Genomic DNA, 11,845 nt, shown 5'->3' on the forward strand with positions numbered 1-11,845 from the left:
TTTAATTAACACGCTCCAGCAAAATAAAAGAAGGCAAGAATTTGGGCATGAGTGAAAAATTTATTCGAAATCTAAAGAAATGTTAATAGTACTCATTTGCAAGTAGTCATGAGGCTTCAGTGTTTGAAATTGCAGCTGCAGCATATTATGGAGAAGCCGTGGAATACTATATTTCTTTTTAAAGTACTTAAGATGAAGGTTGGCAAACCAAGTTGCTAATTGTTCAAATGAGTGCAGAGCTGTTGTAATAAGAGGGCAAATGTTCCAAAGAGAAGTGAAAGCCCTCCGCTGCAGTAGCTGTGCACCAAAATGGCAAAAAGTGCCACAATTTCCGTGTCTGCCGGTGGCTCGGGGGCCGTCAGAAATATTGTACATTTTGTAAAAACATTAAAAAACCCCGAGAGAGTGATCTGAGCCTTACTGACCACTACCATGTTCAGATTTTGTTTTAAAGATCCACGTTTTCCTCTTTACCATCTTTCATGTGTCCCTCAGGTCAATTGTGTCACTTCTGTGACTCAAAAACCTCCTCCGAAATTTTTTTTTTCAAAGGGCTGCATTTAGGACTTGGTGTAAAAGTCTGGCAATTTGAAAAAATTAAAAGTAAAAAAAAAAAAAAAAAAGCAAGCAAGTCATTGTAAAAATAGCAACATTAAAGCAATCTGTTATGGTTCTTGTTTACAACTCATCTGACATGAGGCTGCTGAGGATTATTACATGTAACAATTATATTTTGATTAGGAAAGAGATACGTACAAAAAAGATAAAATACTTCTGTTCCTAAGTTAAAGGAAGGGACCTTGTGATTTAATTTCTAGACCGTTATTTAAATTTAAAATGTCAGAAAATGTAGAATTTAAATCCGCCCCTGTTTGTTTTGCAGCATTAATGCTTCCTACAGTCACTAACACACTGCTCTCCCAAACTTCTGCCCCTCGGAGAAAAAGGGCAGAGAGAAAACTGTTACTGGCTTTCTGACAATGGCAGGGAGTGTGTTAAACCAGTGTAAAATTCAATTAAACTGTCTAGCCGGGTTTTTGAAGCTGAAATGCAGACCCTTTCAGTTAAGCTTCTTATTTTCCTGTGACCGACACCAGTGGATACTGTGTTATGCCAAAACCAACAGGCTGTAAAGCACCTTGTTTCATGCTCCTAGCTGATCAATATTTTTATTTTCCAGGCTTGCCCAGAAATATGGAGGCAGTATCACCTAACAGTAAGTAGAAACACCTTTTTTATTTTCTTCTACACCCAACCTATTTACTCCTCTGTGAACTGCTGACCATAAAATATAGATAAGCATCTTCTCTGAGAAGATAATAAACATCTGAAGAGTTTTTGAACTGAAGAAGGCAATGAAACACTGTCACTATTTTTTAAGCATCTTTAAAACTTCTGATTTCATTTTAATACTGTAATAATTAAATTAATGCTTTGCCTCTCCTCTCTCAGTGACCACATTTACACATAGAGCGTTAAATTTTAAGTTGGGATGCATAGCAGAAGCAGTAATCCCATCTCAGATATCCCAGATGCTGGTAATTAGTCACTCTGTGTGACAAAGCTTTCTTCTTAGATGAGTGAAATAAATCTCAGTTAGAGCGGAGACATGAATTTGAGGAAAAACACTTCATAAACTTTTGCAGATAATTTATAGTTAGTCAGGATATAGCTGTGACTGCCTGTTTGGCCTGCCTTAGTTGATTGTTAATCCCTGAAACAGGAAAATAAAACTTTGTGAAACTGTACCAGTTTATTACTTAAGGTTTTTCTTCATATGTAAAATAGGTATAAAAATAAAACTAAATGCATACGAATTTAGTTAATATTGAAACCTCGTACAGTATTTAACCAGTAAAAACAAATTCTTGCATTGGTGTCACAGTCCTTAAATATATTAATTTCTAAAATTGTCAAACATAAAAACACCTTTAAAAATCAGGGCTTTGTTGTTGCTCTGCACTTTTGCTGTTGTTGCTCCCCAGCTCGGCCTCACACGTTTTTTGCTGTTACAGATAATTAACCCCTGTTCTCTGCTCTAAACAAAGTAGAAAAGTTTCTCCACTACTTTTCTTTTTGAATCTTTGGCTTTTTCTCTGAAGTAGTAAATGGGATGTGCTTTATAATTTGTGCCTCCACCTCTTCATGGCAATGGAATGCTCTTTTTTCTGCTTTTTTCTTCAAAATTCAATGAATAGAAGAAATCTGCACCTAAAACCTCTCATTTGTGTTTTGTGCATAATGATTCTAACACAAAGATCTACCCTGGAAATCCTCCACCCTTCCTGAGAATTTACTTTTAAACAGATTTGGTAAACATTTTTTGTTGGTTTGGTTGGTTTGGGGGTGTTTTTAAAGGAAAACATTATGAGAAAAAAGAAGGTGCATTCACTGAGTATTTCTGTTTATTTTGTTTTGTTTTTAAATTGGAAGTAGAAAAAGTGAAATGCCGGTTTTCATTATCATTCCTAAGGGTGCATGTAAAAATAATTTCTGAAATGTTTATAACACTTGAAACTTAATAATCAGATAGAAATATTTGGTGCAGTAATATCCTGAGTTCTGTTTTTTACTGAGATAAAAGATGTAATTTAATTTTCGTCGCACCTGCCATTGAAAATTCCTCAAAAAGTGAGTTGCCATCAACACTTATAAAATATTTATATCTGTAAAAAAAATGCAGGGGGTAGCTTAACCTTGACCAAGTGCTGTACTAGGGCAAAATTTGAGGTACCTTGAGGTGGGAAATTATTTCTGTGGATTTTGTAGAAAGCATTCAGGGTTTACACTTAATATAGAGTAAAACTAAGAAGAGGTATCAAAGCAAGTTCTTGGTAGAAAATGTAGTGGTTACAAAGATGAGCATATTATTAAAAGTACCCATTCGGAAATTTATGGTGCATTTTGGGGACATTTTGAAAGGTGGTCAAATATGACACTCACAGATTAATTGGTTTTGCATCAGGCCCTGCCTTCTGATAAATAGATTTTTACTTTGCAGTCAAGTGCAGTTTATCTGCAAATAATACACATTTCTGACATGTAGGAAATGTTTTGCACGCCTTCATTTTTTGCTTGGGAAGAGTACCTTTGGCTCAAAGTTACATTAGCAGCTGGGTTAAGCCTGGAATTTTAAAATTTGTGTGGTAAAATACATGGTTAATATTTCCAGTAAGTAAATGCAAAGAAACTGCATTATCTGATTTTTTAAAAAATTTCTCTTTTATTGTTCCCTTTAAATATTATCTTTTGCAGCTGAAGCAGAGCAGAAGTAAATAATGTTCTGGCAAGAAACAAAACTTTTAAATTAGAATTACATGTAATGACTAAATATGTTACATACATATATACATACATATATGTATGTATATATCAGTAGGATTATAACAAAAAGTCAAGTTTTTTTACTCTCATATTAGCACTTTTTTTACTCTCATATCAGTAGCATTTCACTGTAGAAATTACCTTACAATTTTCCTGTTGTGGAATGAATATTTTTGTGCAAACAGGATAGGAACAGCGTTAAGGAAAATACCACATGTTTAAAACAAAAGTGTTGTTGTGGCTGTCATGGCCCACAGAGGCTGCCTAGCTGCTGAGGGCCACAGAAGAGCTTTTCCTGAGCTTCAGCCAGGGATAAACCACTAAACTTAAACTGGTTTTGGTGACGGGATGGCGGGCATCCCACGAGCAGGCCCACGTTCATGCAGATGAACTCGGGGGCTCGGTTTTGTGATAATACACTGGATTTTAGCGCCGTTTGCAGAGGGCTGTCACAGAGTTTGTCCCAGTGTTTTGCGTTCGACCAAGTGTTCTTAGTTAATTTCTGTGAGTGCTGGTGAAGAATCGCAGGGCCTTCCACCTCTGTCCTTTCTGAGGGTTTTGGTTATTTCATTCATTTTCCGTGCCTTTCCTAGGAGATGGACTGCCATCTATTGACTCCTCAGAGCCCCTGCACGGCTCCAACAATGACTAAATAGCAAACCCATTCTGCTCCTGGGGATGGTGGTGGGGTTTGTTGACGTTGGCCATGGTGACAAATTTGAGCACATTACAAATAATTTGTTGTATGGGCAGAAACATCTTATTCCAGCCAAAACAGACTGCCAGTGCAAGGAATCCTTTGAAGAAATGGCAAAAAGGGTTGTAAGTGGAATATTCTAATTTGCCTTTTGATGGAAAAAAAATATTATCATAAGGCATTCAATGAAGCTTAAATCTAAGGGCTGTGTGATAATCAAAGCTTTATAAGTGGCTGAAAGTACTTTCTTTAAACTTGTTCTTTCAAGTCTCCTATCTGAAATTATTCTGGAAAAAAACCCCAATCAAAGTCAGCAGAAAAATCCAACTCCCACTGTGCTTTAAAATACTGTTTAATAACCTCTTTAAGATGGTGATTTAAAACTTTTACAGATCATTTTCATCATGACTGCTCTCTGTATTTTTCCTCTCTCAGAGAAGGACAATTATATTTGTCGAAATATATATAAATTTTATTTATATAGGTATCTATTTGCAGTGTATTGGTTCATACCCACTAAGGTTTATCAAAGGGGTTATTGTCAATCAAATAACAGGACAAAGACTTCTTTGACAGATTCAGGATAAACAGTCTTGATCATAGCGGCCTGGAGTGCCAGTGATGATATGTGTGATTTTTTTGGGCAGAAGGCATTTGGAGGCCTTGTTGAGCTCTTTGTTCTGGGTTAAGCTCAGTTTACAACTCTGATTTCCTAAGTGCCAGACACTCCATGAACCCAGAGAAACACAGCCCATGTTCCACAAGACATGCCATCACATCCCCTCTTGTACCCTGAGGATGCACACAGAAGTGGTTTTGCACCCTCAGAGCATTGGCTCTTTCTCATTCCCTTTCTCTTGTCACTTCAGATTTGCGCTATAAATGTAGTGATATTTATTATGCATTTTAAGTGGAGACCAGGTTGTAGCCCTTTAACAAACAGGAAAGATAAACCCTAAACTGCGCTAAAAAAATCAGTGGAAAAACTTGCGAGAACGCACCCAATTACTTTCTTTTGTTTCTTTCAGTTTTGTAGTGTATTCTTTTAAAAATACAATATTTCCCTTTAAGTTTGGCCAGCTGCCTGTGCACATCGCTGTGTGGCCCATGGCTGCTGCTCAGGCTGTGCAGGAGCAGCGCTGGGGTCTGCAGCATGGCCAGAGGGACATGTTCCACAGTGGACAGCTGCTTTCCCCTCTCTGCTGGTGTGGGCTCTGAGCCCGAGGCTCTCGCTTGCCATCTGGGGAGCACCTGGGCCGGGCTACCTACCCTGACCATGGGCTGTGGCCTCACTCCCGGCCCGAGGGCCATGGGGGCTCAGTCTCCCAAGGTGCCTGCTGAACCTGCTGCTAGTGGTTGCATTTCCACCCTGCAGATGACATCACTGGAGAAAAAAGAGGAAATTTGTTTATCCTCAGTGTGTAGAGGCCCTGTTTTGCACTGGGTGTGAGGTTCACCGGTGCCATGAGGCCCCAAAGTGCAGCCCAGCCTGCCCCAGTACCTGGCGGTGCTGGTGGAGCAGCTAGCAGAGCCGCATCGGGCCTGCACCGGGCCTGCACCGGGCCCGTATGGGGCCTGCATGGGGCCTGCACCGGGCCTGCACCGGGCCCGTATGGGGCCTGTATGGGGCCTGCATGGGGCCTGCACCAGGCGTGCACGGGGCCTCGACGTGTTTTGGTGTCAGATGGAGAGTGGGCTGGCTGCAGCTCTCACCACAGCTGCCTTGTCACAGTGCCTCGTGCCACACAGGAATGGATGTGGCCGGCTTGGCCGAGCATCAAGATGAGGCTACCACAGCCAAACAGTGTGCAAAACTGTGCAAGTGTTAGAATCTTCTTCAGTAAATATCAACTGAGTAAAGAAATTCTCTCCCAATAATGGGCTGAGCAATTTTTTTATTTTCCTGCAGTGTTTCTTGCTGTTGATGTGTGTGTTAAAACGTAAATCTCACTGGGACAGAATGCGTTCTTTCTGTAGGAATTGCTCATTTCTGATCTCTGCCTCCTGCCCCGTGCTGCTCCAGGCAGCCATGCTGACTCCTGTGCCCTGCCTTCACCAGCCTCGCCTGTGTGGAACCTCCCCAAGCAAGATGGCCACCAACAGAGCTTTAGAACCAGCAGAATTTTTAATTAGCAGGAGCTATCATTTAACACACTTTTTGACAGTTTGTTAATCTTACTTTTAATCCGCTTACATAAAGGAAGGTGACCAAGGAACTGGCTGATTTGGCCCTGTGTGTGAAGGACACGAAGGGACGTGCATCTTTTGTGTTTAAATGTTGCGGTCAGATTTCTTTGTGTGCGTTGTTAAACTTCCTCGTGGCCTGCTACTTTTTTTTTAAGTGAAAATGTAAGCCACATCCCGGAAAGTAAATTTCTATCTGTTACAGTGTGACTTCCAGAAAGGGAAAATTAAAAATAATGCAACCCTTGCAAAAAATATTTAAGCTTGCGATAGAGAAAGGGCATTTGGTTTCCAGAGATTTTTTTGAGGTGTTGAGCGGTGAGGGAAGGGATCGGTTTAGGAGTATTTTGGGGAGGAGGTTAATCCCGGTTTCCTTGCAGCTGTGACTGTGACATGGCCGTAGGGCTGGCTCCAGTGGCCATGACACAAAGCCGCAGACCATGGGATCAGCACGCTCCTCTGGAATGCTGCAGCACCTGGCCAGTTTCTGCCCAGGTGTGTCAAGGCTATTTCTAGCAGCTCTAGGGAAAAAAAAAACAAACAAAAACAGTCTGTTTATGAAATAGTCCATGTATTTCTCTTATTTTAGAATCACAGAGTGGGCCTTCATATGTCATAGCTCCAGTATCCATTCAGCAGGATATTTTACAGGCAAGGCTACTCAGAATTCCCAGGGTGTGGATTTAGGGTGAAGATGACTCTGGTTCTTGTGAGTCTTGGGGCACGTGAACACCTGGAGCATGACGGTGTCCACATACTGCTAGGGAGGTGCTTGGGTTGGTGAAGATTTTCTGCCCTTTGAGAGGTTGCTTGCCCCAGTAGCTGGGGGAGGAGCTGGAGCAGAGCTTGGACAGAAACAGGCAGATATTTTGGTTTTAAACTCTGTGTTGTCCAAACCTGACCTCTCTTGCAAGTGGTTTTCAGTGTCAGGGGTGCTCCTGACATGCTGCCAGCCCTGCACAGCTGTCCTGGAGAAAGCCAGCAGGTCAGGGGGATTGGTGTGCTGGGCAAAGGGACTTTACTGTTTATTTTCCTCTACTAATTGTAATTTGATGTGTTGCCACTCAAGTTTCAGATATTTTTGGAGGGTGTCAGAAACCTAAACCCCAATTTTTTTTCCTGTTGCAAAGGAATCATATTTCACAAAAGATACTCTTTCTACTGTTTTGTCTTTTTTTTCCCAGAAAACAAAAGCAGTTTCAGGACCTGAAATAACTGTTAGGTTTATCAGTTCAAAACATACTCTATTGCTTTCAGTACAAAAGCATGCTGGCTAAAAGTTCTCTCCCAATTTTTATTTGAAGAGTGGATTTTAATTACGATGGAGAAAAGAAGTAGCTTTAATAACCTTGTATAAATTTTCTGCACGGATCTGAGTGGACTTTCCAAGTGAGATGCAGAATCTTCCAGCAGCACAGGTGTCACCTGCCACTTAAATTCCTCATGTAGTAACCATGGTAGGAAGTGTCCTGCTTTCTCTAACCTTTATCTGCCTCGTGCTCTTCTGCACCTGCTCCCCAGAAAACAAAATAAAAGGTGCTTTTAAATGGAAGGTTAAGAGATAGTACATCCTGACCTAAAATTGCATTTCTGTACATTTCTGGAAGCAGTCTGGAAATGGGGAGACAGTAGAATAGAAAGCTCGGCTGATGAACATTTCTGTGATTTTGGGTTCCAAGTGGCGTTGCTGTAGTGTTTGTCCTGGAGAGCAGAGTGCTCACAGAACCCCGGGTTCAGCACCCTGTGCAGGGGGTGTCGAGAGCCACGTCTGCTGCCCAAGCAGTGTCCTTCACCTCTGACTGTGGAGGGAAAGGGAGAAGAGCAGGGGATGGAAATTAAAGTGTCTGAGCGTTTTAAATCTCTGGTTAGCTAACCCCCGCATGCCTCAGACGTTCTTTGTGCTGTACATCTGGGGGCATGTGTCCCTCCAGCCCAGCACACCCAAAAACTGAGAGGTTTGGGTTGATTTGTTTGATACGCCAAAGCTGCTGGGTGAGTCGTTAATTAATCAAAGAGAATAATCAGGGAGGCTTTGCTGCTGAAATATTTCCCCTTCATATACTCAACCACAGTTCTTAAGGGAAAGGATGAAGATGATTTTTTTCTTTATTACTTACAAATTCAGTATAAAAATTTCACTGCTTTTTCCTTTAGTTTGAAAAGGTGAACTTACACAAGCATTTAAATTATTATCATTATTTCAAGTATTAATCATCTAAATAAGGAAGATAGAATTTTCAAGCTGAAATGAGGTTCCCAATGCGTTTTTAAAAGATTTGAGATTTTAAAAAAACCTGTGTCCTCTTTCTTCAGTCAGTATTATGTATGAATATTCATATTAAAGTTCTTACATTCTGAGAATTTCTCCAAACTTGATATGAGGGCCTCTTTTGTAAGTTTTGCTAGACCTTTGAACCAGTCTCAAAATTCTGTAGGAAACCAAAAATCGTCTGCAAATTTAACAGACATTTTAAAATGAGAAAAAAAAATCACAGTTGCACATAATATGCATTATCCACATAAAATGGATTATGGTGCATTTTTGTATTGCGAGGTGGGAAAAAGTATAAAAAGTCAGCAAATCATTTTGCACTGTGTGGTTCATCTTGCTGGTGATTCGTGTGTTGCAGCAGCCCCGAGCTCGAGCTGGTAAGACAATAACTTCCTCAAGTTATGCTCGATCATGTTAATAATCTACGGATTAGGGTTCCCTAAAAATATTCACTGATCTAATTCCAAGAGGGTCTATCATGTCAATGATATTAATACATCTTGTTAGGTCCTGTCATGTGTATAGAAAAGTTTCTATCCCCGTGACAGAATTATCCTGATTTTGATTTCAAGTGTTGCGGAATCAAGTATAAAGGGAATTAAAGGAGCTCGCAGAGTGGTGAGGAGCTGGGAGCCACGAGCAGGGGCTGACAGGAGCCCCAGCAGAGTGTGTGAGCTGCCCTGTGTGCACACATGCTGTGCCACCCACCGAGGGCTGCAGAAGGAGCCATCCCACGGAATTTTGGGCTACATCACAGCGAAGCCGGGCCTCCGGTTTTGACTCATTTCTGAGTGTTGAATTCGGGTTAAATTAGCATTGGACAAACAGACCCAGGAGCCGTGAGAGCAGCTCTGCAATGGGCAGAGGAAGCCCCCCATGAGGGAATGGCTGCCCCAGTCTGTGCCTCTCCTGCTCCTGGGTGTCTGCACAGGGCAGTGCTGACAGTGCTCAGGGGCTGAGGAAGAGGCACTGAATTTACACCAGAGCAGGTGAGCAATTTGCAAGGGAAGGACAGTCACTGTCTGGTTCAGAGTTTCTTACAGTTGTGTCCAAAAGTGGTTTGTCTTTTTTTTTTCCTTTTTTTCTTTTTGCTCCCCTCAAACTTGCAGTTTCCCCACCTGTAGTCTCTGCTCACCATGTAGCCAGCAGAAAGTATTTTTATGTTGTTTCTTGACTATGCAGTTAATTCTGTTACTAAAGAATTTTTATAACTTCTTTGGACACTTAAGAAATGGGGTGATGAGCACCTGTGCAGGAGTACTGACACTAGAGGGTTTCTGTGGACTGTGTGATAACCCTGAAATAACTCCTCCTTTAAAATTAATTGCCCTGGCTTTGAATGAGATACCCGATTTCTGTCTGAGTTGTTTTGATGCCAGATGAGAGCTGGTTAAATTCACTCTGATTTTCCGATGGTGGAATCAGGAAGGAAAGAGAGGAAAAATGATAGCACTGAGATACTAAAAAATTGGTCTGGAGGAAACTGTTTTGGTCAACAGTATATTTACATGGTGTTAGAGAGCAGAAACCTGATATGCTCTGATCCATTTTTAGACGCTGTATACTATTGAGGAAGTCCCAGGTCACATTAAAGTAAAAACTTTATGGAATTGAAAACAATTTTTATAAACAGGTGTGCAAAAAGGACACGGAAAAGCTTTTGTTTGTCGGTGGTTGTATACAAGCTGTCACACATTTCCACAAGGACATATTCGGGATGAATGTCACTTGTCATGAGTCTAGGGGCAAATAACTGCTATTCCTGAATATATATGATGCTCTTTAATGGAGAGCACATGAAAAAATTATGAGAAAATGGCTAAACATTAACACATGCAGTTGGCATGTTGGTAATGTAAGGGAGGTGCTTCTGTGAAATTGTCTGTTAGTGAAGGATGCTGCATGCTGAAGGCCAGCTGCTGGGGAGTTTAAAGGGAAAAGGTTCAATTATTATCTATTTAAAATGTACACCAAAACTCACTTCTAGGAAACTGATGGCACTTCTCACTTGGCATCTCATATTCTTCAGCACAACTAAAAATTTTTCTCATGTTTACTTCCATTTTAGCTGTGGTTTGAAATCGTTTCCAAAAAATATTTATTAAGAGTCTATTTATCAAGAAATACCTATTAAGAATACTCCCCTAAGAAAGTTACTCAGACGTGGTACTTCCTCCTTTGGGGTGCAATGGTCAGGGACGATCAGTAGATGACATAAAGATTAAAGTGAGAGAAAGGAAGCTGTAAATCATGCAGAATGACAGAAAAAATTAAAACCTAGGGGTTTGTCAGGCTCCCCCGTGTATTAGCTAATAAATATAACTGTGCTTTAGTTGTGTTCATCTTCTGGTTTTACAGGCTTTGCAAATGTTTGTTTTCAGATTAATGTTTAAATGTATGTGTAACTATGCATATGCTTAGCAGGGGGCAGCCAGCGCTGTGTTCTGGCAGATATATAGATATAGAGATATATAGAGATATCTATATATATGGATATATAAACATTTGGCCAATCCCCTAATACACATTCAAATAAAATATACATGTCCCAGTGCATGAGTCTCCTCCTCCTCTTCCTCCTCCACCTCCTTCTCCTTCTCCTCCTCCTCCTCTTCTTCCCTGCACAGCCTCTCCCCACCTCCCCCACCCCACTTCAAAGCTTGTGGTCCTTTCTCCATCCGTGTACTAAAAGGTTTCTTTGTGAGCCAGGCCATTTGTCCGTCATTGTTTGGGGCCCAAACGGTGGTAAAATACCCTGTCACCGATCTGGAGCACGGTGAATGGCAGCTTCTCTCCGGACAATTGGCGGCGGTGCCGAGAAATATTCCTGAGAGGATTATTTAACCTTTCAATTTAGGGGGCACAAAGCCCGGCTGATTAATGAACTTTCTGATGGGCGCCGATAAGCGGATCTATTTCTTTATTTCCTCCAAAAGTGATTCCTTCTCCTGTCCCATATTACTATAATCTTAAACATAAAATGTGGCAAATAGATTAAAAAACAGCACTAAAGAGTTTATCTGGCTAGCAAACTGAAGGAGCTAAATTAAAATTGGTAATGAAAGCAGTGGCTGAGCCCTGTATATGGTTTTTAAATGCGCTGTGTATTTTGAAGAGACTTATTCTCCAGCCTGCCTGGTAATGACTGCTTTGGGTGCGCGGTCCGGGTCCAGCTTCTGTTATCCCCCCAAAAAAATGAGTTGTGTTATCTGGATGACTGCAGACACATATGCATCCCCCTTTCTCACTGCATGGGCAGACAAGGTCGATAGCATTACAAGGTATTTGTGGCAGTGCTTGTTTCAGTTTTCAGAGCTGCCAGTTTTCAGCCAGATTTGAATTACAAAAGAAGAAGCTGGCATGAAAAT

General features: G+C 41.0%; 1 protein-coding gene across 1 annotated transcript in view; it reads left to right on the forward strand.

The window, feature by feature from the left end:
• The window catches only part of ZCCHC7 (zinc finger CCHC-type containing 7), an 86,436-nt gene that overhangs the window by 64,499 nt on the left and 10,092 nt on the right, over positions 1-11,845 (forward strand). The window contains exon 8 of the mRNA XM_088157373.1: positions 1,181-1,216. Within this exon, the coding sequence (XP_088013499.1) occupies positions 1,181-1,216 (36 nt within the window). The remainder of the gene's footprint in view (positions 1-1,180; positions 1,217-11,845) is intronic.

The sequence above is a fragment of the Sturnus vulgaris genome, chromosome Z (genome assembly GCF_052056855.1).
Source record: "Sturnus vulgaris isolate bStuVul1 chromosome Z, bStuVul1.hap1, whole genome shotgun sequence".
Classification (NCBI taxonomy): domain Eukaryota; kingdom Metazoa; phylum Chordata; class Aves; order Passeriformes; family Sturnidae; genus Sturnus; species Sturnus vulgaris.